This window comes from Molossus molossus, unplaced genomic scaffold (assembly GCF_014108415.1).
Source record: "Molossus molossus isolate mMolMol1 unplaced genomic scaffold, mMolMol1.p scaffold_m16_p_12, whole genome shotgun sequence".
Lineage (NCBI taxonomy): Eukaryota > Metazoa > Chordata > Mammalia > Chiroptera > Molossidae > Molossus > Molossus molossus.
This window is the reverse complement of record NW_023425347.1, coordinates 76,761,811-76,789,806: the sequence shown is the minus strand read 5'-3', so window position 1 is coordinate 76,789,806 and position 27,996 is coordinate 76,761,811. Positions and strand designations below refer to the sequence as shown.

The 27,996-nt window shown below is 39.4% G+C and overlaps 2 protein-coding genes across 3 annotated transcripts; both read right to left on the bottom strand.

The window, feature by feature from the left end:
- Positions 1 to 223: 223 nt before the first annotated feature.
- RRAGC (Ras related GTP binding C) lies at positions 224 to 22,457 on the bottom strand. Of its 2 annotated transcripts, none has more exons than XM_036257363.1 (7): positions 22,439 to 22,457; positions 15,701 to 15,904; positions 14,522 to 14,721; positions 11,975 to 12,089; positions 10,609 to 10,751; positions 8,780 to 8,928; positions 224 to 1,708 (listed from the first exon to the last, which is right to left on the bottom strand). In XM_036257363.1, exons 1-7 carry the CDS (start codon positions 22,439 to 22,441, stop codon positions 1,557 to 1,559), a joined length of 966 nt encoding a protein of 321 aa, XP_036113256.1. In that variant the 5' UTR covers positions 22,442 to 22,457; the 3' UTR covers positions 224 to 1,556. The 2 variants fall into 2 exon arrangements, with proteins under 2 accessions (XP_036113256.1, XP_036113254.1); XM_036257361.1 differs by lacking the exon at positions 22,439 to 22,457 and adding an exon at positions 17,822 to 18,158 and having other exon boundaries at positions 1,355 to 1,708.
- LOC118627152 (MYC binding protein) lies at positions 21,204 to 27,880 on the bottom strand. The gene is made up of 5 exons (XM_036257368.1): positions 27,797 to 27,880; positions 27,522 to 27,594; positions 24,082 to 24,130; positions 23,730 to 23,859; positions 21,204 to 22,516 (listed from the first exon to the last, which is right to left on the bottom strand). Exons 1-5 carry the CDS (start codon positions 27,878 to 27,880, stop codon positions 22,472 to 22,474), a joined length of 381 nt encoding a protein of 126 aa, XP_036113261.1. The 3' UTR covers positions 21,204 to 22,471.
- Positions 27,881 to 27,996: the final 116 nt, after the last annotated feature.

Sequence of the window (27,996 nt, the reverse complement as noted above, 5' to 3'; positions counted from 1 at the left end):
CCTAGACCTCCTATTCTAATTAGAAACAGCCCAGGAAAGATGTCTGGTCACAATGCATGAAATTCCTGCATCAGGATAGAACTTGAAGTCCTGAAACATAGGCGTGTGAGGCAGCAAGGAAAAGAAAATGGACGATAAAATGATAACGTGGGACAACCCAATGTTCTATCACCCCACCCTCTCATGTCTTAGGCAAATGAAAAAGCTGATTTTGGTGTAAATACATTTATTGATACCCATTTTATATAGTTCAACGAAATAATCTATAAATATAAAAGCATTTTTCTTTTGGATATCACCATGGTCCATGTAAATACTCAGCAGTCAGAGTCACCTGCAGGAAGCACTCCAAGTCACACTATTAAGTTTACAGACCTGAACATACACATTTCATTCAACAGTGGCACTCATGTACTCAAGTGGTCCAGTGGCTTTGGAATAAATGACCTCTGGGCATGAGTAGTAAAAATAATGTGTAAGTTTAAATCAACAGAAAGGGTAAAAACCAACAACAAAAAGAAAAAATTGTGAATATGCTAGGCGAAGGAAGTACCACAGTTGACACTTGGTGTCAGAATACTGGAGACAAAGTATTTTGAACAACACGTCTGTAGCACCATGTGCTCTCTCCGACTCCTAGAGGACCAGTGCCTGAGGGTCATTCATGATCAACAAAACAGCAGTACTTAAGGAATCTAGATAGCTTAGAATAAAAGGTATGTAGCTGCTGGTATCAAGTTTAAAGAAAAATGAGTTAAATATTTCAATGACATAATGAGTTCCTCCCCTAGGAGGAGGAGATTGTGGGGAAAATAATTTTTTTAAATTCCCCTTACTACATCGATCATGATCATTCATCTCATGCAGAAGAACCCAGATATCTGGTACCCAAAACACCGGTGCAAAAATTTTCTTCGGTTTTAAAATATTTTCCTCAGTGCTTCCACTGCTGAACCTTGCCTTTGACCCGATGCAACATAAAAGTTTCTCCTTTCTTCAGTAACAAATACAGGAATGTCCTTTGCTGCAGTCAGACCATGAGTCTTCTGAGTTAGCAAGCAAATGCATTTAAAAGGTCTTAGGTATGCAATGTTCAAAATTGAAATCTGAGAGGCAGTGTTAGAACTTAAGCAAAGCAGCATTTTTACAGACTACTCAACTGAAAACCTAAGTGGAGCATATAAAAATTCAGTTCTATTATTTTCAACTGGTAAATGATGACAACACTCCCTGGTAAGGATGGGTAAGTGGTGTTATCTCCAAGTCCAAAATATCCCAACTACTTAAAGTAGGACCCCAAAGAAGAGAAACACACACTTGAGTTCTGTGGTCTCTGGAATTCTTTTTTGTCATTTTTTAAAAAGAAGAAATAGTAGATTCAGTTGTAGACCACTGGTTGAAGGAGTTTTCATCCAAATGAGAAACTCTACCCTTCGTCTCTAGTGGAACAGGCACCAGATTCCCACAAGTGGCAACTCCCATGTCCTGTAGCACGTGGCATCTGACCCTGTAGTGAAGAGTAAGCTGGCACAAAGCCCCGACCACTGGAATGCAGGCTAGATGGCATTTCTCGGTGTGCCATTGTGTGCCAATGCTTTCAGGCTGGGGGCACTGGTCTGATGACCACAGCCCCTATGAGAAGTCACACCCACCTCAAAAACTTCATGAATAGCTTTTCGGAAACAATGGAAGTTGTAGTCTATTAAACCTGCAAGAGGAAAAAAGAAGATCAGTCCTCCTGAATGTCAACTGTAAAATTACCTACCAGGAAATATTTGATGACAGAAAAAAAAAAAAATGATAGTTATTAAAAGAACATACATTTAACTGAGGAATTCCCTACACTGAAAACAAATAAAGCATATGCCCAAATCATTAACATCGGTTAGCTCTGGGGATTGGGGTGTAGATAGGTTAAACAAATAAAGGAATTAGGAAGGTAAATTTGCTAAAAAAATAATTTACAATAAAATCTAAAATGAAAGTTATATATATATATATATATATTTTTTTTTTGCCTAGTCAGTATGGCTCAGTGGTTGAGCATCCACCCATGCACCAAGAGGTCGCCGGTTTGATTCTCGGTCAGGGCACATGCCCAGGTTGTAGGTCAAATCCTCAGTGGGGGACATGCAGGTGGCAGCCAATCGAAGTTCTCTCTCCTTGATGTTTCTGTCTCTCTCCTTCTCCCTTCCTCTCTCTCTAAAATCAATAAAGAAAAAAAAATTTTTTAAAGTAAAATACTTTTTGAATTATCTTTTCTTTTTACACATCTTTGGGGCAGCAATGAAGAGCTGAAGGAAACAGCTAGAATAATGGTTTGGCAAACTGTTCGATAGAGCCCTGGGGTTTGAGAGGTACCAAAAAGGCCCACCAGCAGAGCCTCAGGCAGCCTGAACCCCTCCTCAGGCAAGGCAGCTCTTTTTCATGAACTGGCTTCTAAATAAGATTTTGGTCAACCAAAGAGTTCTATTTTATGACAGAAATGACTAGTTGCCCACTAAACATCTATTTTCCCCCCTTCTCCTCAGGAACAGAACCCCAGTTTTGGGTGAGCATACTGGTATTCAGCTGAAACATTACACTCCCCATTCTTCCTTGCAGTTACTCTATGGCCACATGACCAATTCTGGCCCCTGGAATAAGTGCAAGTGTGTGGGACTTCTGTGAAGTCTCCTTAAAAAGTAAGAGGATGTATTCTTTCCTCACCTCTGTTCCTCCTTAATGACTAGAATATGGATAAAATGGCTGGAGCTCCTGTAGCTATTCCAAACCATGAGCTGACCTTGAGAATAGAAGCCAGTGCTAAAAATGGCAGAGCAGAAAGAAATGCAATTATGCCCTCGAGGATACTGGGACAGAAAGATGACACGCAAAAAACAAATCAAAACAATCTGCTGTCAAGTGACTATTAATGTGAAAGGAGTCCAAAGGAGGGAAATCAACAAGTACAGGGCAAAAGCAGCCAATGAAACTTCAGAGATGAAGCAGAACTTAGGGGAAATGGGCGAGATTTTATCAGTAGGAGGGATCACAATACCAGATATCAGATTATACTACAAAGCCATTGTAATCAAAACAGCCTGGTACTGGCAAAAGAACAGGCATATAGATCAATGGAACAGAACAGAGAACCCAGAAATTGACCCAAGACATTATGCTCAATTAATATTTGACAAAGGTGGAAAGAATATACAATGGAGTAAAGACAGCCTCCTTAATAAATGGCGTTGGGAAAATTGGACAGCTATATGCAAAAAAAATGAAACTAAACCACCAACTTACACCATACACAAGAAAAAACTCAAAATAGATAAAAGACTTAAATGTGACCCGCGAATCCATAAAAATCCTAAAAGAAAATGTAGGCAACAAAATGTCAGGCATCACACGCAGCAACAGAATTTTCACTGATACAATGCCTAAGGCAAGAGAAACAAAAGAAAATAACACATGGGACTACATCAAACTAAAAAGCTTCTGCATCCCCCCCCCCCCCCCAGAAAAAGCATCAAAATGGAAAGGGAACCCACTACATGGGAGAGCATAATTGCCAACGATACATCAGATAAGGGGTTAATATCCAAAACTATTATATAGAATACTCACACAACCCAACAAAAGGAAGACAAAGAAACCAATTTAAAAATGGGCAGAAGGTCCAGCCAGTGTGGCTCAGTGGTTGAGCACTGACCCATGCACCAAAAGATCACCAGTTCAATTCCTGGTCAGGACACATGCCCAGGTTGTGGGCCCGATCCCCTGTGGGGGGCATGCAGGAGGCAGATAATCGAAGTTCCCTCTCATCGATGTTTCTATGTCTCTCTCCCTCTCACTTCCTCTCTAAAATCAATACAGGAAAAAAAACACGTTTTTTTAATGGGCAGAGGACCTAAATAGACAACTCTCCAAAAAGGACATGCAAAAATGGCCAACAGACATATGAAAAAATGCTCAACGTCACTAATCATCAGAGAGATGGAAATTAAAACAACTATGAGGTATCGCTTCACACCTGTAAGATGGCTGCCATCAACAAAGCATCAAACAACAAGTGCCCTCTAGTACACTGCTGGTGTGAATGCAGACTGGTGCAGCCACTATGGAAAACAATATGGTCTTTCCTCAAAAAATTAAAAATTGTCTTCAAGGAGAAGAACAAAAATATGAACAATAAAATGGCAATTAATACATATCCATCAACAATTGAATCTACAAACAAAATGAGCAAGCAGAAAAAACTCCTAGAATAGACTCCTAGATACAGATAACTTTTTGTTGCTTGCCAGATGGGCAGGGACTGGGGGGATTGTGAAAAAGATAAAGGAATTAAGAAGTGCAAATTGGTTGTTAGACTGATGAACCTCAAAGGGAAGAGGGGAGGGAGGGTAGAATGAGATAAACCAAAGAACATCTATGCATATATGCATAACCAGTGGACACCAACAATAGTGTGGAAAAGGCGGGGGGGGGGGGGGGGAATGGATTGGGGAGGAGAGGGTTAACGGGAAAAAAAGGGGGGGACATTTGTAATACATTCAACAATAAAGATGAGTAAAAAATAAAATAAAATAAAAATTGAACTGCCATTTGACCCAGTGATCCCACTTCTAGGAACATATCCTAAGAAGCCTGAAGCACCAATCAGAAAAAATGTTATGTACCCCTGTGTTCATAGCAACACTATTTACAATTGTTAAGATCTGGAAACAGCCCAAGTGTCCATCAATAGATGAGTGGATAAAAAGCTGTGATACATATACACAATGGAACACTAGGCAGCTGTAAAAAAGAAAGATCTCTTATCCTTTGAGACACATGGAGAGGCCTGGAGAGTATTATGCTAAGTGAAATAAGCCAATCAGAGAAAGACAAATACCACATGATCTCACTTATTTGTGGAATATAATGAACAAAATAAGCTGATGAACAAAACAGGCCCAGAGACATAGAAGTAGAGTTCAGACTGACAAATCTCAGAGGAGGCAGGCCGCGGGGAGGGAAGAGATAAACCAAAGAACTTATGCATATAAACATAACCAATGGACATAGACAACAATGCTGGGGGGGGGGGGCAAAATGGGAGGAGGGTGTCAAGGGGGAAAAGGAGAAACATCTGTAACAAAAATAAATTAATTTTTAATAAAAAGATTTTATCAGGCAGGAAAGAGGAGCAAAATTGTAAGACAACAGCAGGGAGCACAGCACAGGTGAAAGATGGGAAAGAAACTAGTCTGACTGGAGAAAGGATCAGAGATTCTTGGTAGGAAATACCGGGAATCCAGTCTAAATAAGTTAGAGCCAAATTAAGAAGGTCCTTCAGACTCAGGGAAAAAAAACTAAAAGTTTTGGTAAGTTCAACTACATTAACATATACTTCTGTGCAAATGGTAAAATAAAATTGACAGCTGGGGAACGTTGAACAGTGGCCAGATATTTGATGATATTATGAAATCATTATTAATTTGTTTATATGTATTAACATGTATTTACAGCAGTACTGTTACGTTTGAAAAAGAGTACTAGCTCTTAGAGATATCTGCTGAAATCTATACAGACCAAGTGGTTTGATGTCAGGGATTTGTTTCAAAATAATCTAGTAGGGAAAGAAGTATAGAGATGAAATAAGATTGGCAATAATTTTGATAATGTTGAATCGGGGTGGTAGATTACAAAGGGTTCATTATATTTAATTGAAAAAAGGACACACAGAACAAAAGACTGACCCTATGTTGATGATTGCTGAAGCAGGGAAATGGGTACATAAAGAATCACTGTGCTGGTCTACTTTTGTGTACATCTGAAAATTTCCATAACCAAGAGTTTAAAAAACTTTTTTAAACGTTAGAATGGAGAAAAAGAACTCCTAAGAAGTACAAAACTGATACTGTACAAAAAATATCAGTACAGCCCTGCCAGTGTGGTTCAGTGGATTGAGCATCACCCCATGGACTGAGAGGTCCTGGTTGGCTTCTGGGTCAAGGCACATGCCCTGGTTTCAGGCTAGATCCCTGGTAGGGGGGCATGCAGGAGGCAGCCAATCGATGTATCTCTCTCACATTGATGTTTCTATCTCTCTCTCTCCCTTCCTCTCTTCTCTCTAAAAAAAATCAATAAGAACATATTAAAAAAAAATCAGTACAAAAAGGAAAGGAATAACAAGGGGTAGATTAACAAAGAAGAAACCTGATCACACATAAAAAGGTAATTAATTGCTTGCTCTAACTAGTAAAAGAAGTAAAAATTAGAGCCAAATATGATACCATTTCACACCTACCAGATTGACAGTAAACAGTCTAACAATACCAAGCATTATCAAGGACATAAAGTGACAAGAATTCCCACACAGTACTGTCAGGAGTGAAAAATGGTAAAGCCACTCTGGGGAACAATGTCTAATAAAGAAGATGTGATGTCCTCTAAGAATTCCACTCCTAAATACATACTCGAGAGAAATTCTCCACATGTGCAAAGGCAAATTTGTTCATGAGCATTGGTTGCAAAACTATTTTTAATCTTAAAAGTAGTCTAAATGCCCAGCAACCAAAAAATAAAAATGTGGTATATTCAACCCATAAAATATGGTGTGGCAGTGAAAATGAATGAACTAGAGCTGTATGTTATCAATACAGATAAATCTCAAAAACAGTCTTGCAGAAGACACTACTCATTTTCACACTATGTATACTCTACACTGTTTATAGACAGATGTGAAGTAAAAGAATAAATCATGCATGGGAAATATAAAACACAAGTGCAAAGGAGGGGTTTGAAAAATACAAAGAAGACATGGAGGACAAATATGTTTTGTCATGTTTTAGTTCTTAAGTTCAAAGAAATAAAAACATTTTTGTTTTATCCAAAACATTATGCATATCTGAAATAATATTAACATTAATGAAAGAACAGTAATCATTTAATGTTAATTAACATTAAAATACCAGGCAGAAGAGCAGGGACTTGTTGCAGTGAATAATAGAGAGCTATTGTAGACCACTAGTAAATAACATAAGTGATTTTCTGAATTCAGTTTTCTTTTGAAATAAAAGATGATATATACCAAGCCTTATATAGATATATATGCAGGAGTGGGCAAAGGTAGGTTTATAGTTGTTCATATGGAAATAACACAAGAATAAACTTGTGTTTCACATACTTACAACTGTAAAACTACGTTTGCCTACCCCTGTATATGTTGAATGCATAACGTCAAGTAGGAAGTTGCTGCAGCCCATAAGCCTGGAGGGAAGAGAACCTATATAGGAGTCACTGACAGTAGAAATAAAAAGAAAACCCAAGAAACAGTTCCAAGAAACAAAAAATAAGATTTGGGGAAAATTCAATGTAAGCAATACAAGAAAAGAATGAAAAAAGAGAACACTGGCCCTGGCCGGTTTGGCTCAGCGGTTAGAGCGTCGGCCTGCAGTCCTGAGAGACCCGGGTTCGGTTCCCGCTAAGGGCATGTACCTCGGTTGCAGTTTGTCCCCGGCCCTGGTTGGGTCGTGTGGGTGGCAGCCACTCGATGTGTCCCTTTCACGTCGATGTTTCTCTCTCTCTCTCTCCCTCCCACACTCTATCTAAACAAAAAATGAAAAAATGTCCTCGGGCGAGGATAATAAAAAAAGAAAAAAGAGAACACTGAATGCTCTCTTATCTGCAAGAGCCCCTTCAGCAATACCACCACGTGACAACCTGACTACAAGACAGCTAAGCTTGGACACTAAAGAAATGTCATAACTAATAACAGAAATAGGGTGGCCAGGACGGCCATGAAACAAAGGGGAAAAGTAAATGTTCACCAGTTTTTTTTACACTATGGGCAAGATACCAATCAAATATTTAAGTGTAGATGTCTTACTAATAGCTCCAAACATGAGGCAGGAACATGGGCCCAAGTCAGAGCTGCAGTTGTGAATTTTGCAATGAACCACATAGAGAAGACTAATTGGGATGTGCTGACCTAGAGAATAAGAGATGTAGGCAAGGAAGACTTGACTCTGAAGAACACTTGGAACCAAGAAAATGAAAAACGGTCAGAAAAAATAGAAGACATGGTCAGAGAAATAAATACATAAAACCACCCAGAGGGTTCAGCTTTAGGAAAGCAAAGAGAAGAAAGTTTCAAGTAAAGAGGGACTGACAGTGTCACATGTTTCAGAAGGCTGAAGGGGCTTCTAAAGGCCAAGAAGCTACAGAATGAGAAAAAGCCATTGAATGCACCAAGGAGATAACATGGTAACCTCTGAAAGAATCATCCCAGCAAACTGGTTCAGGTGGAAGCCAGACAGCAGGCAGCTGGGTAATGAAAAGATGTGAAATAAAAGAGACTGGAATAAAAAAACATAATTTAAAATAAAAGATCAAAAGAAGGAAGAAGTAAGTCTGACTATATTTGGAAGTGAATGGACAAAAGTAGTTTGAGCTTTTAATCATCTAACAGTGATTTTCAACCTTATTCATCTCATGGTACACATAAACTAGTTACTAAAATTCTACGGCAAACCAAAAAATATTTTTGCCAATCAGACAAGAAAATAGATATAATTTTGATTCATTCACACCAAACGGCTACTGTTGTCATTTTTTATTTTACAATCTAAGGGAAAGAGGTCAGTGCCACTGACTAAATAGTCAGATATTGCATGTTTCAAGAATTCTTGTGGCACACCAGTTAAAAACTGCTTGTCTAACACTGCAGTATTATTTTCTTGTTTTCAAGAACCTAAGAAATTATGACAAGAGAATTTAATATAAATACAGCGTTTTAAAATACCATTACCTTTTCGTTCAAAACTTTCTTCCCTAAGAATGCAGACCAGTGCCAAAAATTTAGTCACTTCCTTTAAATAAAGGACAGTTGTATTATTCAGCTTGATAATTGCCATAGATTCTTTGTCATAAGCACTTCCACTGCCATCTTCCTTTAACCTGTTTTAAAAGAAAGTATTGTTCATTACAGGATTCACAACTAAATATTTTGTCACATTTCATTTGCACAGTGACAAGTCTTTCCACCCAGTTTCCCAACTGTCTTTTGAGAAAGAATACTGGCTTAAAAATACCGGCGCAGCACTCCTCGTTTAGGTGTATAGGGTTCCCAGACCTTGGTACAGCATCCCATGCGTTCACAAACTGTATCTAATTTACCTAAAAGGCATGGAATACAGCAGGCTCAAATCTTCCCTCATGCTAACCTGTACTGACACAGTCTGCAAATAAAGAAAAACCAAAATAGGAAAACTGCCACTAGTGAGAAGAGTAAGAAAAAAAAAAAACTAAAATAAATAGTCCATCAAAGATACTGTGGAATCCTGATGCCTGCAAAGTGAGTCTTACAGGGTCTAAAAACTTTCATTTACTAAACTAGAATTGTCATTCTAGAATTGCTGTATGAAGTCCCTCTTCAAAAAATGTAAATCAACAGTCAAGCAGCAGCAAATTAAACTATAATAAAGCACACCAAAATACATGCATAGATTAAGAACAATGAGATAATGGATATTTTTCTTTCATAATGTACTTCATAATTTATTTCACTATGTATCTTATATTAAAAAAAAACTTTACAACTACTTTTGATTTTTTTAATTATAAAAAACTTGGTTTATAAAATTTTGATTTGTTTTCAAGAAAATGTTCTAGTCATCCTTTTTTTTTTAAAGATTCTTTTATTGATTTTCAGAGAGAGAGGAAGGGCGAGAGAAACATCCATGTGAAAGTGAAACACTGATCAGCTGCCTCTATAATCAGCTGCATTGTATTTTTTGCCGATCTGACAAAAAAATAAATAAAAATAGGTGTCATTTTGATTCATTCATACCAGTTGGCTACTGTTGTATTGGCTGTTGTCATTTTTTACTTAACAATCTTAAGGAAAAAGAGGTCAATGTAGTCAGGTATTGCATGTTTTAAATTTTTTTGCAGTACACCAGTGTGCCTGCTGAGACACACAGGGTGAAAATCACTGTATTAGGGGAATCAATCAGGGCTATCAGAAGTAACAGAGGTTATTGGCTTTTGCAATACTAGTAATTCTCCCAAGTTTTCATTCATCCTCTGGGAATGTAGAAAATTACACCTTTGCTGGCTTTTATTAATTTCTGTATACAGTTTGATGAATTTATATAAAGGAAGAGTTTATGATTTAGGGATTTACTTTGGAAACTCAGATATATAGGTCAAATTTTTATATGTGTAAGTCCTTCTGACATCCAAAATTCCAATTTCCTTAAGGATCCTTCATTCCACAAAGCCTAGGGTTAAATTAGGAACCAGTACTCACTGTTTCTCAAAATGTTTTTAACAAATTAATCTGGTTTTTTGATTTAGCTAAGTCCCTAAGTGAGAAGATGCAGTGCAACCCCTCCCCATGAAATAATGGCAGGAGAAAGTCTGGCTCTAATCACACTTTTTCAACTGTTCTTATTCATCCTCTCTGAAGACCCAGCAGCCTACCTACAAAGAAATCATACTCCAAGTTGAAGTAGTATGGTCAGAACAAGTCCACTTCAGACAGTACTTGCTGGAGGCCTCAGAAAATAAGCCCCCTGACAAATTGAACTGGTAGTTTTCCACCTGCGATCTTGCAGAAATATGTACGTAACTTACCCATATATACAAGACACATCAATTACAACATCAATCATGTCACAGCAAAGTTCATAAGACTGCATATCCACAGGGGAACTGTCTGTTGCAATGTAGATCTTGCTGACAACATCGAAGAGAAAAGCTTTTTCAATACCTGAATTCTTGGAAAAACAAAATGGAGGCAGTATTAGGTTTTTTTCAAGAATCACAATTTGCGACCTATGATCTTGAACTATTGATGAGCATCCAAAGACATTTTTAATGACACAACCCAATACTAAAATAACCAAATAGCAGCACTTCTGTTATCCAAAGAATAAAAGTGAAATTATTTCTCTGCTATGACTTACTGACATAATTGCATCAGTCAGTCAAATTTGTTTTTTCTTTCTCCTCTTCACTTAAATGAATTATTTTCTAAGACACCATCAAAAAAAATTAACAGAAAAAAAATCTTCCAAAAACCAAGCCACACTACATTTTCAGTAACCCTTTCTTGTTACAATAATCAATCTGATTTGAATGACCTTGCCACCGGAAGAGCTCTCTACCTGAACATTAGCAAAACATAGAAGAAATAGTTATGCATCTAGCATAACCCAAAAAGCCCAAAAGAACTCAAGGTCACTACACAGTGAGTCCTTCAAGGTAATGTTTAGAAAACTATAACGAATAAATGCTAAATTTACTGGAGGGGTATCTTATCTTTATTAAGCTGAATCCTTAAAATACATGAGTATAAAATATGATACTAAGATTAGTTAGCAGGAAAATGAAAAGATCAATTTTTCAATGTGACCTCCATTAAGACAGAGAATAAACTAAGCCAAATTCCCAAAACCCAGTCTTTTCCAGTTACTACTCTTCTTTTAGGAAACAGACAATGTGAATTTTTTTTTTTTAATCTTCACCCAAGAATATTTTTCCACTGACTTTTGTAGATACAGTGAGAGGGAAGGACGGAGAGAAACATCAATGTGAGAGAAACACACTGATTGGTTGCTTCCCACACAACCCCAACTGGGGCCAGGATCGAACCCGCAACCAAGGTTCATACCCTTAACCGGGAATCAAACCTATGACTCTTTGATCTGCAGGCCAATACTCTAATCACTGAGTCAAACCAGCCAGGGCATAAAAATATTTTTAAATTAAAAAAACATTGGGAAATTTTTCATCAATTTAAGGCAAAAAGGGTAAGTACTAAGGAAAGAATTCAGAAAATAACTCAAGCCATTTTTAATATTCTTATTTATCTGTTAAATGTGTCATTAGTCTTTCAACTTGATTCAGACAAATTCAAGCCATTTTTGGAGAATTTGGTAATACATATATTCAATGGAAATGAAATTAGAAACTATAGTGAATTAAATAGTTCACTTACTGATATAAAAATATTTAATAGGTTTTCCAAGGTCGGCAGTTGTGGAATAAGTTTCTGTACCACCTTACTAAAGGCTTCAAATATTGAATGGTCATAGATACTAGTCAAATAAAAGCTGAAAAACAACACAGTTTGATTAATTTGAAAAATCTCAAGTTTGGTGACAATTATCATATCACAATAATTTTAAGTTTCTTAACATTTGATTTCAGTAAATTCAAACAAAGCTTTTTTATCTTGTCCACCATTCCCAGAGTTCAAGATGACAATTGCAGTATTCCCCCCTGGCTGTAGCTACCCATCCCTGTGACTGCATTTACACCAAAGGCAACTGAGGAACTACCCAGGGAAGCATTTCCAGATGCAGAAACTTGAATATTCACCTACGTTCTTACAATCTGATCCAAAAAACTTGGTTTCTTAGGCTCATAACTGACAAAAATCAAAAGAAAGAAAGCTTAGAGGAGACAGGTGATATTTATCAAACAAGTATATAATTCAGGCCTCTACTAAAGTATCACCTCCTCAGAAAGTTCTTTCTTGATTCCCTACCTAAAATAGTACCTCTATACCCATTGCTTTCTATTCTCCTTTCCCTAATTTTTCTTCATAGCACTGACAAGAACTTAAAATTTCATTATACATTTATTTATAATGTGCTTTTGAGCTGTCCCCTTCATCAGAATGTAAGCTCCACAAGGACAGAGACTCTGTCAGTACAATTTGTAGCTGCAAGCCCACTGCCCTAAACAGTGCTCATAAATATTTGAATAAACAAATGAATATAACTGGGGCTTAGTATGTAAATAACATATTAGGAGGGATGGCAGCTGGGCAGGAATCCAGTAGTCTGAAAGGATGTACAGTGGAGTAACACCTATAGATTTAACAAAACACATTTGAGAGTGAGAGAGAGAAAGACAGAGGGAAAGAGAAAGATGCCTTTAACAATTTAAAGAGTGTAGACAATTCTGCCTGCTTTTTCACTCGGGATATATATAGTCATACCCATGACACATTTATAAGCACATATTACAAAGTCAGAAACACAGAACTGGGTGTATCATACTTTACAGGTAATTTAAAGGCACTTTCAAGGAGCTGACCTAAGAACTTAACCCTATACAAGATGGGGCTCTACTCCAGACGTGAGAGCAATGGAATAGGTGAGGCTAAGACGACTCCCCCAAAGGCACTAAGGACAAAGGAATATTTTAGTGTTTCCTTTAGTTAAAAAGTTAGCAGTGTAAGAAGGTCGTGCAGGGACAGTGAGGCTTGGAGGTGTATAGGGCATTTTAGAACTTGGTGTCTCTGGAAACCAGAAATCAAGTGGTGCCTCACCCATAGGCCTGCTAGTAATTATTAAAAGCTTGATGCAGAATTCTGAGGTTAACAGGCCTAGGGCCCTTAAAGTACGGGGAAGAGATAGTGTGTACCACTGGGATAGGATGCCCTGGAAAGGGTCATAGACATGGTGTAAAGAATTAGAAGAATCCCCATGGGCACTGGAGAACACAGAATAATCATGGCTTAAAATCCATTATTAACAATGGATTCCCAAAAAATATGACTGCAGAATTTCATGGAGAGACACTTTCACTTTCTCTTACAAATATTGCTACTTTTTTAAATACATGAATTACTAAATTTTTTAATCTAGGTAAACTAGAGCTCAATGAGACTTTTCTATATGATTTCCTAGAACAACAGAAAGACCTTGGAGCCTGAGGCCCTAGGTAATATTTCAGATAAAGATGGCGGTGGCTTAAGCCTATAAGGAAGTCAGTGTAACAGACAAGGGATAAGGAAATAGCTACACTTGTGTCTCTCCCCTGCTTCCCCTTTAAGCTGTTTATATCAAGAGAACATTGTCTTGGGTACTTTTTATTACTCATTTCTACCTACAACATCAAAAAACATATAAGATAATAACAATTTCTTAATGGTATTTAATTATGAATCAGTTCTTCAAACTTAATAGTAGCCCTAAGCAGATTTACTGGATAAATCCATCTAACCAAAAATTTAGAGTTTCATAAAAGCATACAATGTTTTAAAGAACATAAACAAGATACATTAGAGTCCAGATCTGAATGTATACCCTCTTTAAAAGGTTCTTCCTACTGAGAAAAATACTGTAAAAACTCAAGCTATGGAAATCTATAGCAAATGTAACAGAGAGTCCTGGAACTAGTTAAGAAGGGGAAAAAAAAAATGATGAAACCAAGAGAGGGGAGGAGTTCCATCAATTTTATGCCATGAGGAAACAGCCTGACTCGTCTCTTGGGATGAATTTGTAAAAGCACCAAACACTTCACTTGACTTCAACCTCCAGGAAAATGCAAAAAAGAGGAAAAGTAACTTCTCAATAACTTCTAAGTAACATCAGGTCCCCCAAACTGTTTGAATTCAACAAAGAAGAGATAAAAAACATTATAGATTTGAGAAAAGTACACCAGTAACAGAAAGCTATGTGTTTGTAATGACAGAGATGGGAATACATTGACACATTTTCAGGGCTTTCATATCAAACACACATGTTGTTACCTAAGGTGGAGTTTTTCTAGCCCAGCATCTGCAAGGTCATCATTGGCCCTTTGATGAATGTCTCTCTGTGTTTCTATTTTGTGATCATCAGACAGACCATCAACTTTGTGAATAAAAACCTCAAAATTCATGTCTGGATTAACTTTGTAGGCTTTAGAAACAGTAATGTGAAGTCTTGTTAAAGCCTCCATGTAGTCATCCTGTAAGTCAGAACAAAATAATTTTTAAAAAGAAATCTTATAAAAGTCAAGTAATGAGTTAAGAAAGCCTCAAAACACCTCTTTCCCCAACCACAGAAAATATATTATCTTAACTGTTCATAAATACTCAAACATTCAAATACATTAACTTATACCACTAAATAGATCTTTAATCTATCAAGATTAAAAAATTCAATTACCAAGTAAATACATATAATTTTTGAGACTGATAATATAAATGAAGGAAAAAGGAAATGGACATTTCTTCCCAATAGAATTTTAAGTAATCCCAGCTCTGCCATTTATTAGATGTGTGACTTTAAGCAGGTTGCTTAAACTCTGTGATCTATTTACTCATCCAGAAAACTGGTATTACAGTACCTATCTCACTGTATTATAAAACATATATTAAATTAGATCAGATATGTGAAAGCACCCATTACAGAGCCTGTCACTCAGAAAGCACTAACTAATGTTCAAGCTTATAAAAGGTAAGCTTCTTCAGGATAGAGACATGTCCCATTTATCTGAGAACCTGCCACTTGCTAGGCCCTCAATAAATGCTTGTTGGGCTAAACTCAATTTGGATAATTAAGGAAACTACTCACTTTAATATTCACTCAATTCTCATATTTCTCCTTATATTATGGGCACTGATGAGATATTTTCAGTGAGTGACATCATTATTGTAATAATTAATAAAGTACAGCGATATCTACTATTAACAAATAAAAGTAGAAAACTCATTAACTAGAAATCAAGGATATAAACCATATCTCCTAATCATATGGTAGAGACTCACACATGGCATACTTGCTCCCCAAAGCACCTGCACAGCTGCATCTCTTGCACTGTTAAGAGAATCTACTGGTAAAGAAATAAGCTGCAAGAAGCACATGACAAAGAAGATAAACAACTCTGCTTTGTTCCTACATCTTTTGCCACCAGAGAAGAGAAATAAATAATTATTCCTAACTACCTGTGCATCAATGACATATATCAATGCTCCTGTTCCCCTGAAGATCATCTCATAGTCAAAAGTTGGGTCAAAAAAGTCCATTTGCCCAGGAAAATCCCATATTTGGAAATTCACAAAGGAGCTATTGGAAATGTCATCTTTGTAAATCTTGTTGGTACTTTCCAAAAAGAGTGTCTCGTTGGGTGACATTTTATGAAACACCACCTGTTAAAAGAAAGACAATTTTATGACTATTCAACTTTGTATCAAAAGTTTAAAATTCTACCCTGAATTAACGTAATTAAAAGAACCTGATCCCGCAGCAAAACTTTTAAAAGAGGTAAAAAGTGAATGGTGTATCCACTGGTAGTCACTCCTTTTACTTCTGACAAAATAGAAGAAATCAAATTACTCTCCATTCAGCCTATTTTGAGATGAAACTTTTCTATTTTCTCTGCATCATCGTCAATACTAGCAGTAGCACTGTCTCTCATCTCAATTGATTTTTTTGTTATATTGTATTAATTCTGCAAAAATCTGTTGTAATATTATGAAAGCTTACAGTTAAAGGTAAAGAAGTTTTGTTCATTGAAAACATATTAGAATGCCTACATTAGGCTCCAAGGAATAGTCAGAAATGAAACTGACCGAACCCTGCCCTCACTGAGTTTGCAGTCTTGTGGAAGAAATTAAACAAAGACAGTAATTATACCAAGTGGAAAGTTCTATATGGGGGTAGAGGAGGGTTGGGAATTGACAAGGAAAAACCTAGGTGAAAGTAAACGGTAAAGGCAATTGGGTTTTATTGTTTGGTTGGTTGGTGTTTTTTGTTTTTTTTATCCTCACCCGAGGACATTTTTGCATTTATCTTCAGACAGAGCAGGAGGGAGAGAGGGGGAGAAAAACATCAATGTGAGAGACACATTAAGTAGTTGCCACCCACACGACCCCAACCCGGGCCAGGGACAAAATGCAACCGAGGTACTTGCCCTTAGTGGGAACCGAACCCAGGACTCTGCGGTCCGCGGGCCGACCCTCTAACCGCTGAACCAAACCAGCCAGGGCATGGCAATTGTTAAGAATCACAATAATCTCGCAAACCATATAACTCTAACACAAAACTAATTTGCCTCTCACTGGTACTTTCAGTAAGAGAAAAATGGACAGTCACTCCCAAGATTTAGTCAGTATTAGTAATAAGAAAAGGATTAAGATCGGTTTGCTAAAAACCTACCATAAATGTGCCCACATTTTGCTGTAGAGGTGAAAAGCAACCAATCCAGTAAATTGGAAAGACGATTACTTTTCAAAAACATTATGTCTACAAAATATCACAGAAAGGTTTATTTTGGATAAACCTTTGCAACCTAGTGGAAAGGGCAAAAGAGCAGGTGTCTGGCGTTGAATGACCAGGTCAACGGTGCCTCTACACTCTCATTGCGAAAAAGTACAGAGCCCTCCATTCGGTCCTGACAGACTCCACGTGAAAGCAAATGGACGGACATAGGTCTGCAATTATTCTTAAGGTCTCCGAAGATTTCTGTTCACTCAGGGGTAATATCACCAGCAATTATACTCGCCAAGCCACAAGTACTAAGATAAGCGGAGTAATAGCCCCCAATAATGTTACAGTAAAATCTCCTTCGTGTTTGTAACATGAACAAGCATTAAAATCGCCAGTGACTTAGTCACAACGCTTCCTGACGTTGTTCCCTGGGGCTCACCTGGGAAGCCCTGCAAACTCAGGTCACCTGAAGTGAGTGGAACACACAAAGACGGGGCAGGGGAGGGAGTCGGTGAAGTTCTCCAAGCTAGAACTGGGCAGGAGGTCAGTTTCGTGAAAGGCACGGGGGCTGTTTCCCAGGAGGCGGAGGTCTCGGGCGGTGCCTCGGGCACCTGCCTCCCGCCAGCCAGTTTCGCCTTCGGAGACCCACTCGGCCTCAGCTGACTTGGGCGTGGACTCAGAGGTCGGGGTCCCTGCACAGGGCCGCGCCTCGGGCTCCGCTCCTCAGAGGAGAGAAGTGTAGTGGGACAGCCCGGCCGGCCAGCCCCAGCCGCCGCCCTCCTCGGGGGGCCTCTCCCGCCCGGCGGCCACCCGAGCCCCTGGGGAGGGGCGGAGGGACGCGGCGCGGCCCCACTCACCTTCTGGATGGAGGACTTTCCGCTGCGCCGGAGCCCCATGAGCAGAATCCTCGGCTTGGAGCTGTCAGCGCCCCCCGGGCCACAGCCTCCGCCGGCCCCCGCCCCAACCCCGCCGCCGGCGGCTGCCGCCTCCTCTTCCTCCTCCTCCACGCCGTAGCCGAAGTCCTTTGGGAACGAATCTGCCGCTCCGTAACTGCCGGCGAGGGGCGTCTCCTCCGCCCCGTACTGCAGGGACATGGTGCTAGAGCCGCCGCCACCCGCGCCCTGACAGGCCAGGCCAGGCCAAGCCAGGCCGCCGCCTCCCCAGTTCACCACCTCCGCCACCGCCCCCGGCAGCCGCCACCGCCGTGCGGCCCGCCCCCCGGAGCCCGGCTCTCATTGGCTCCGCTCCGAGGCCAGCCGCTCACTGGCTATACTAGCTGCCATTCGGGAGCAGCAGGGTAGGTGGTACCCGTCACGTGCCCGGAATCACCTGACTCGGAACCGAGGAGGGGGGAGGAGGAGTCACGAGGAGGGTGGCCCCGCCGAGCCGAGCCCTGTGCTCTCCGCCCCAGCCCGCACCTCTGTCCTCCCCAGCCACGCACATTGTTTCTCACCACTCTCCTGACTTCCTCGGAGTTCCGGAGACCATGCGACGGAAGATGCTCTCTGGGCATTTGGAAGAATTGATTGTCCTCCCAGTATAATTGTACTCGCCCAAACCGACATTTATTGATGGCTACGAAGTCCTGGGGCACAAAACTGGAAGCGACCGGGACCCTGCCTGCCCTCCAGTTCGAAGATTAATAGCGTAAGTAGCTTCGGTATGAGATACGAGTGGGAAGGTCAAAGATACAGATAATGATGCTCGGCAGTTGAGAGGGTGAGAAAGTCTACAAGGAGCTGTTGTCTGAAGTGGTCTATGGTTGAATGGATGGATATGGTTGGGAAATGCAAAGGTATGGAGGAGCCAGCCAGAGTGAGGGCAAAACCTCAAACAAGGTAGTCCTGAGTGTGGTAGATAGTTCGTTCTGGCAGGTAGAACATCTTTCTTCAGCAAATCGCTGACGGAGGATACTGCTGCCACTTCAAACTCAACATGACTCAGTTTCTCTCCTTCCCACCTCATCAACGTCTACTCCGGTAATTCCACCACCACCCCTCGCCCCCAAGAATAAACAAACAGTGAAAGCAAATCAGAATGCTTGTCACCAAATTTGAGAATGCTAAAGGAATTTTCACCCTTGACAGCCAGGTTTTAAAACTGGAAATTTGACCAAAGAGAATCTTCCTCTTAAAGTGGGGGTAGTACTGTTATGAAGGAAAAGTATGTTCATGTAGGTCTGGGACTTAGTTATGTCTGCATCTAGAAATTAAAGGTAGGACACATCCTTAGAGAGCTAATCCAACCTTTCACCTAAAGAGGATCCACTATACAGCATCTGATAGACATACGGCATACATTTCAATAGTCCCAAAGGAGAGAGTTCACTCTCTCAAAAGGGAGCCAATTCCACTGTAGTAAAACTTTAAAAGTTTCTTATTCCGGCCAAATATTACACTCCCTGGAGCTTATAATTGAACAACACAGTAGTCTGCTCTCTCATGGCAGCCCTAGATTGCAGTCTTCATTTTCCACTAAATCTTTTTTGCTCCACATTAATCATACTGTTCCTTCAACCATTCCTTCTACAGTGATTAGAACATTCGGTGGTGACAGAATTGTTCAACAACTGTACTGGTCAGTATAGTAGCCAATGTGGATTGAGCACTTGAAATGTTGCTAGTGTGACTAGGGAACTGAATTTTGAATTTTATTATTTTAAATGCCAAATGTGGCTATAACTACCATATTAAACATCATAGTCTTGTATTTTCAAATGCCTTCTCTCTATTGGTCACTCTCCTTTATATGCATTTGAGCTTGTCAGCATCCATTAACTGTCTGGCACCTACAATGCAATACTGATCAGTACAGCCTTCAGGGTAACTGTTTAGCACCTGTACAGTATTTATATTAATGCTTTCCAGAATGGATTTTTAAAAAATATTTATAAAGTACAAGTGGTCCCTACTGATAATCACTGGAACTAGTATTTTGTCATCAATTCTATTGCCTAAACTTGTTTAACTACAGTTTTTAACCTAAATAAAAAGCTTGCTATTTCAGCTTTCTGGTTTAGGCCAAGAAGTTTGGGTATTCGAAGTTGTTAAGCTTTTAGTCTGCCAACCAGCCCTTCCAACTTTGTGGCACTTACATATTTGGCATTACTACCATCTAACCTATATGTAGTCCTTTATAATTTGCAAGGTACTTTTCATCCACTATATTTAATTTGATCCTTCAACAACCTTGTGAGGTAAGCAAGATATGAAATCTACATTTTATAGATAAGTTAGCTGAAGCATAGCAGGAACTGAATGGATGGGATCCTTTTTCTATTCCATTGAGCCTCTTCTTGTATGCTGTCTTCATCCAAATCCTTAATAGAAATGTTGAAGAGGACCTCCAGAGGACAGGCTGATCCTGAATTCTTAAATAGTACTGACTGGTACAATAGTTTAGCAGGTCATTTCCACCAAAGTGTGATTATTCAACCCACAGATTGCCATTCTGTCCAAAAGGATGGTACAAGACACAGCCATCTGATTTACATAAATATTAATACTAGTCCCAAGGGGAAAAAGCAGATGAGAGGTAGCTGCCAGAAAAATAATCTCTACTTGTCTATATCTACAAGGGGACTATCATACCAACTGCTTAAAGAAGCCAAGTCTCCCTCTCTTCCAAAACCCTCATGGGGCCATATTTTTTTATGATGATGATTCTTAGCACATCCTAGCCCACATTGTAATTGCTTATATACATGTCTTATATCTAATTTCAAGTCATTCATCTTTATAACACCCAGCCCACTGCTGTCCATGTAGGAGGCACTCAGATTGGTAAAAGATAAACCAATTCAAGTGAATGTTCTTCCAACAGTTATCTGGCCCCCCTCCAAACACAAACTTGTGACTAGAGGAGGCATAGACCACTGCCACATTGCTACCAACGTGACTGATTAAAATGCCCTCATAATTGACTTAGTCAATTTCTAGCAGGTACTGAGACTTTTGCTAATTAAATCAGCTTTCAGTGGATTGTTTTGTTTTCTGTGTTTTGACCAAAAAATAAAGACAGACAGATACTCTAACAATCGGGATAGGATACATGAAATAAGACTACTTCTTAATCACGTCAATTAGGAGGGAAAATAAATGATCAAGAAAACAGAGGCCCTGGCCGGGTAGTGCAGTTGGTTAAAGCATTATTGCGATATGCCAAGTTGTGGGTTCAGTCCTTGGTCAAGAATTAGCCAATGAATGTATAAATAAATGGAACAACAAATTGATGTTTCTCTCCCCCCCACTTGCTCTCTCTCTAAAATCAGTTTGTTTGTTTTTTAAATCTGCCTGTAGGTCTTCCAAAAGAAAGGAAAAAGGACTAGCAAACAAGGATATAGTGCTTTACCATTTACAAATCTTTCACATACATTCCATTTGACCCTCACAACAACCCTGTGAGGTAGGCAGCACAGATATTATTCTTCTCATTTGACAGATGAGGAAAGTGAATCTCAGAGTGGTTAATTGATGTGCCGAAGGTTCTACAGTTAGTAAATAATCTGTACTGATATCAGTCTTTGGCCTAAAAATTCAGCACCCAACCTCCCCTCATACTTGCCCTACCTACTTCACAGGGATAATGAAGATAAAATGAATTCAAGGCTAAAAAAATACTTTGAGAGAAAAAGCACTATATAATTATACCCGCAAACTATAATTTTCCACGATATATGGCTCATTCCCCTTCTCATCCCAGCTTGTGCATGAACGCAGAATTTTATATTGCCTCTCTTCTGTGCTCAACTGAGCACCTAAGTAAGTCAGAGGAACAGTGTGATCCTGTTTAAAGTTAGTAAGTCACAACAGGGTAACTGCTATTATAGCAAATTGAAAATCAACACAGAAAGGCCATTGTGCAAGTAGGACCCAGTGAAGCACAGATCAAGCAAGGCAACATTATCAAATAGGGCATGAATGCATAGAAGGAAAACGTGGTGTCAGAGTTCAAACTGGCACACACACAGTTATCTAAGGCAAAGTGGTGGCAAAGAAGAGTTATTTGTTCTGCATTATATAAATGAGCAAAAGATTCATGGGAACCCATGCAAAAGCATTTCATGTCACACAGATCTCTCCAGCTGCCTGCGGAGAATATAAACTGTCTTCTTCATTTTAAAGAATGACTGTACCTGTGCTCATGTCCTGAACTAAACCAAGGAACAGTGTCATGCTAACCTTCCTTGGCTAAAATACAACCAGTACCCCATCATTCCTAGTCAGACTAGTAAACAGAATGTCTTTTAAGGTAATGAATTAGATGGCTGTGTTTAGATTTTTTTCAGGATTCATTTTAGATTCTCCTGCTTTTAAGACCCAAAGAAAGTTATATTGAGTTTTTATTGGTGATTCTAAGAATATGTGTTTATAACAATTAAAGTGTGATAGGTGACTTTAACATATTAAAAGAGTTTTATAGCATCTGTTCAGAAAAGATTATATACTATACAAACTATTCAAGTCTTACAAAACCATTTTTCAGTGTCTTTTCAACTGAGAAGAATCCTATTCAGCACGCTTCTCCTCCTGAGGTGGTTCATACTGAGCAAGCTATAGGGCAAAGACAGAGGAGTTTAGGTGAATTTTATTCTAAATTGGATAAAAAAACTTAATAGTAACAAAACGAATTAACTAGTATATTCAATTTATTTACTGAATCAGCAAGTTTATATGTTTAAATCATTCAATGATTTAAGATTTAATACAATCATACCTAATGAAGGCTTTTTATATAAATCTTTAATATTACTAGAAAACTAAAATTCAATTCCAATTTATGGCTACACTGCTAAAACACTTGATATGCAATAATCTATATCTTTCCAAAGATGTTGTGGTTTATAATAAGGTATTTTCTTCCCCTCCACCAAAAGTTTCCCCTTCACTGAACTTTCTCCTAAAAAGTAGAAAAAGCAAATTATGTGACCTATGAATCTAGCCAGTCAGTACAGGTGCTAATGTCTTTGATTTAAAAGGTACCCAAGAGGTCACTGGTATTTGCACATTGTGGAATCTTGGTAATTTAAAATACTGCATTTTCTTTTATGCCAAGAACACTAGGCTAAGATTTGTTCCATTTAGCTGTCAGATTGGAGAAGCTACACTTCACTGTGCTCTAGTTTCCTCACCTGTGTACCTGTTTCACTCATCTCGCAAAGTTATTGAGAAAATAAAACACATTATGAGAAATTCCTAGAGTAATGTAAAATGCATTATGTGAATCGCAATGTGGTGAAAACTCAAGGACTTAGAGTGACTAATTTGAAATATATGAAAATTCTCACAGGAGCTTAAAGAAAAAACTTCAACACTGGACAATATTAAGTACAAACAAATTTACAGGGGTACACTAACACATTACAGGGCCACCACATGACTAGTTGTTTGTGCACTGCACAACTCTAAAAGGTGCCATTCACTAAGCAACTTAAATCAACTGCTTAAGACTCTCAGAAATCTCCATATACTTTTGGAAGTCTCATTAGTGATATTCTCATCTTTTTGTTGATCAGGTTCCCAAGAACCTCTTCTTGACCACACTTTGCTTGTCCTATTTATAATATGTCTATGATTTTCTAGACAGGGCATCAGTTTGGCCTTGCAATTAATTGAGATTGATATTCGCCCTTCTCCCTCCCCTACTATCCACTTTAGTGAGGTTTTGGTCATATTAATATTATTGACATGAATTTTTTAATTATTAATAGGTGAAATGATTAACTAAAGGTGAAATTATTAACATGAATCCTTTTTTAAAATTTACCTTTGTTTTCAGTTTTTTATTTTCTTCTACAATAGCTTCATATTTCTCTTTCATTTCTGCCAATTCTAGGCGAAGCAGCTCTATTTCTGGATTTTCTGGGGTAGCAGCTCCTAAGTGATGCTTTAAAAAACTAATCTCAAAGTTAAGAATTTACTTGAACTGAATCAAAGTATTGAAATAGCCCAGAGTAGCATCTCTGATCATTCATCCCACCCCACCACCCATATTTACCCAAAGATCATCATCCAAAAACTCAAGGGAAAGTAACTTTTTCAATAAACAAAAATATTTAAAGGTTAACTATGTGAAAAAAAATAAGGCCTTTTTCTGACTTGAAAGATGAAAAGGATACTCCAAAGCACTATTAGGTTTCTCGGGTTCTTCATATAAGGCTACCAATACTGCAAATCAAAAAGCAGAAAAAGCAACAATTAAAAGTCTGAAATTTGAATGGCTGAAAGTATAGTCTATAACTCAGTACATATTAAGTGCCTATAATATGTCAAGCACATTGCTAGAATTGTCCATACCACGGTGAATAAGACAGAAAAGGTCCCTGCTGTCAGTGAATTTACAGTCTAGTGCAAAAGATAAGCAAGTAACTAGACACAAAAAGAGACTCAAGAGACAATCAGGATAACAACAGGTTATGGAAGCATATTGGAAGAATACTTAACTCTAGGGTACCAGGGAAGGCTTCCTAAAGGAAGGGAAATAAGATCTGATGAGATCTAGGTGATGAGAGTTGCAGATAAAATGGGAAGGGCAGGGAGCAAGCAAACAACATGCTGAGAAACAGAAATTCAAGTGTGGCTAGACAGAGTTGTGAACAATGTGGCAGAAGTATCCACTGTCACTGACTTGCTGAAGAAGCTAGAAGGGAGTGGGAGGCAGACTAGATCCTGCAAGTTGGATTAGGCTTTGATCCTAAGAACAACAGACACATAAACATTTTAAGTAGGAGGGTGACAGGATCACTTTACTGCTATGTGGAAAATCAACAGGTGGAACAAGAATAAAGGTAGGAAGAGCAGTTAAGAGGCTGATGTGGTAATCCTGTTGGCAAAGATAGTGACCTGCACCAGAGTGATAAAGGGGTGGAAAAAAAGTACATAAATTTGAGAAAAATTTAGGAGAGACTCAACATGGCTTTGGTAGTTACTGAAAAATTCTGAATCAAAAATGTTCTTCAAGAATGAAGTTCCATACGTAACATGCCAAATAACCACCAACCAAAAACTTTACCAGTAATCAACATGCTCAAATCAACATTAAAATATACTTCTGTGTTTTCATATCCAATAGCTCATACCAGCACTACATTGCTCATCTTCTATTGAACAAATTCCTATTAGGATTTACAACTCTGTTAAAAACCTCTCTAAACCTGTGAATAACTTTTTTGTGCATGGAACCCTTTGAAAAATCTGATAAAAACCCAAAAATGTAACTACACACACAAAAAAATGTGCTTATCTAGATCCCAAGTCAAGGACTTCTATTGTAAATCAACTTAAATGCTTCCATTTTATTTTTTGGGGTTTTAATAACATCAAAATAACATAGTATGGAAAAACGTAAATGGGAAACTAGTTAACTCTTCAAGAAATTGATATATTACATTGCTACTATCCTCTCCTCAACCCCCTTTCAATATGTTACAGTACCCTTTAATTCCTCTTTAAATTATATACTCAAACTTATTTCTTCCATTAATTTTCACTGATCTCTACGAGTCTTAATTTTATATAAAACATGAATACTCTTATCCTTTCTTCCTCTTCTTCCCCTGTTTCATTTCTTTCAACTTCTAATTTCTGTCAGTGGTACTTACAAGATTGATAATTACATAACATAATGTAAATGTCTAGTTTTCTGTGCTTTTCTGTAGGTAGAATATACTTCCTTTTAATCAGACAAGAAAAACTCTATACCTGATGCTCCCTTTTTTGCCTTAGCACCTCAAAATAACTAAAATGCTGCTTCTTCCAAATGACTTAACATCTTTATCTTTAGCCATCCTGTCTTTTAGTGTTTTTATGTTAGAAGCAGTTTCAAATCCTCTTGGAAATAAGCTAGATAAAAATTAGAAATTAAATCTATGTAAAATAAAGTACCTATGTTTGAAGATGAAAGTCAAATTTGAAATAGATCACATCGGTAGCTAGTACGTATGTTAAGTTGTCTGATGTTATTGAGTAAACTGGAAATGTAGGGAGGTTGAGGGGGTTAAATACCAGTAGATGTGAGCCAGAGAAAAGAAGCTGCCACTGGTTTCTAATATCTCACAAAGGAAAATCCATGTGTGGCCGCAAGTCTGTACATCTTCAGTCACCTCCCACAAGGGTCATTTCTCTGCCTTTTACCATACCAGCTTTCACTCACTCCATCCATCCACTCTGGCCTCTTTATACTTCCTGGAACTCTTGGCATCAGATACTATTTCATTCAGGTCTCTGCTCAAATGTTACTATGTAACAGAGGCCTCCCCCACCCACCCACCCTACATAAAATGCCATACCCATCTGGCTTTATCCATTACTGTGCTATATTTTAATACCACTAACTGACATTGTATTTATTATGTCTCCCCGACTAGCTCATTTAGAGTGGTTTTTTGTTTGTTTTCCACTGCTATCCTGTGCCCAGAACACAGACCTGAATAAAATCGTTAAATAAATGAAAGAAATGAACTTGTGGAGTTTTTTGAGGGGAGAGGGCCTCCAAGAATCTGCAACACTTCCACAAACAACAGAGGACAAGGCTTTCATAGAGTAGTTCCTTAATGTTTGCTGAAATTTATTTGCAAAGAGGCAGGGAAATGATTTGTACCTGAACCGCGCCCAGGGTATGTAGAAATCAAAACTACCAGTCCATACTTGAGAAGGCCCTGCTTTCTGCTAAGATACAGAGTTTTTATTCTCTTAGAATTTTCTCCTAACCTTTGCTTCTGGACAAAGAGCACTAACCAAATTATTCCCTAGACACTTATTGTTCTTCTCATTTGGACCCAAGTCCTCATTCTGCCAGCTCTTCTACACCCTTGAAAGTGAATTGAGTGATACATAACAAGCATTCAAATTACTGCTGAGCTAATGAAATAAGCAGTATCTATCTCTTGAAACCCTCCAACTTCAAGCACCCTCACTTGGATCTTGAACGCAAAGGAAGAGACACAGTGTAACAGCTTCCATTTCAAAAAGTGAAAACAATATAACCATTTCGATGTGCTCTCAAGCTACTTAAACTGTAATTCTACTCGAATTGTGAAATCTGCACAGCGTATGAGCTAATATGGACCAGGAAACGAGGGGTGAAAAGCCACAGCCTAACTGACTATGAATCACCTACTTTGGGCATTAAGCTCACTTAGCTACTTCATAGCGTACTTTCAAATGTGGAAAAGTCCCCACTTTGTTCGAGGTTAAATGTTTCTTAGCAAGATTTTGAGGACTCCGCAGAAACTGTAAGGCGGGAGGAATTGGGATCTCAAGGTCTTTAGCAAACATGCCCACTGCGGCTGCTCGAGGCAAAGCAACGGAAGTTGAAGAGACTTTGCAACAGCTGCAAGAGTTTCACCCCCGGCCGGGAGAGTGGTAGTGAGCTAGGCAACCCGACCCCGGCCCGGCCGCCGTCCGGCAGCCGAGCGTGCGCCGAGCCCGAGGCCCACCCCGCAGGGCCCCGCACGGGTCCCACCTGTGCCCCCTCCTTCCCCACGCCACGAACTGTCAGGGGCGCAGCCCCAAGTAGCACGAGGAGAACACGAGGAACCCTCTCCTAGCCCATACTCACCCTTGGTCAGCGTGTCCAGCACTCCTGACTTCTCCAAGTACCTCCGGAACTGCTCGCGCTTCGAGTCGGCGGCCTGAGGAGACACGGCGGGTCAGTGGCCGAGATCCGGGGGCCGGAGCAGGAAGAAGGCTCTGGGAGTCCGGCAAACCCCGCCTCCGCATCGCTACCTCAGGCCCCCCCAAAACCTGCTCGCACGCCCCCACTCCCACCCGGAGCCGACCAAACGGCTGGCCACCGCCCGCACGCCCCCAGCCACGCCGCCGCGCCCCCCTCACTTTGTAATGGGCCATAGTGACAGCGGCAGCGGCGTAGCTGGCGCCGGAGACCGTGGCTGGCGGGCTCTGAGCAACACTGCACATGCGCGGAAGGGCGCGCGCGCCTGCGTACTTGCGAACCACGGTCCGGAGAGGCCGGGGTGTGGCCTGTTTTCATGGCGACCAGGACGCTCTGAGTGCCCCACGGTGGGCTGAGCCGA

Excerpts from the sequence above, each read along its gene's own strand:
- LOC118627152 (XM_036257368.1), bottom strand. The coding sequence starts at position 27,880 with ATGTGCAGTGTTGCTCAGAGCCCGCCAGCCACGGTCTCCGGCGCCAGC. Across the intron at positions 24,131-27,521 it reads GCTGGACACGCTGACCAAGG|TATTGGTAGCCTTATATGAA; the intron begins GTGAGTATGGGC and ends TTTGATTTGCAG. Across the intron at positions 23,860-24,081 it reads AAACCTAATAGTGCTTTGGA|TTTTTTAAAGCATCACTTAG; the intron begins GTATCCTTTTCA and ends CTTTGAGATTAG.
- RRAGC (XM_036257361.1), bottom strand. The coding sequence starts at position 18,058 with ATGTCCCTGCAGTACGGGGCGGAGGAGACGCCCCTCGCCGGCAGTTAC. Across the intron at positions 8,929-10,608 it reads GATGTGTCTTGTATATATGG|GTTAAAGGAAGATGGCAGTG; the intron begins GTAAGTTACGTA and ends CTTTTAAAACAG. Across the intron at positions 1,709-8,779 it reads AGAAAGTTTTGAACGAAAAG|GTTTAATAGACTACAACTTC; the intron begins GTAATGGTATTT and ends TTCCTCTTGCAG.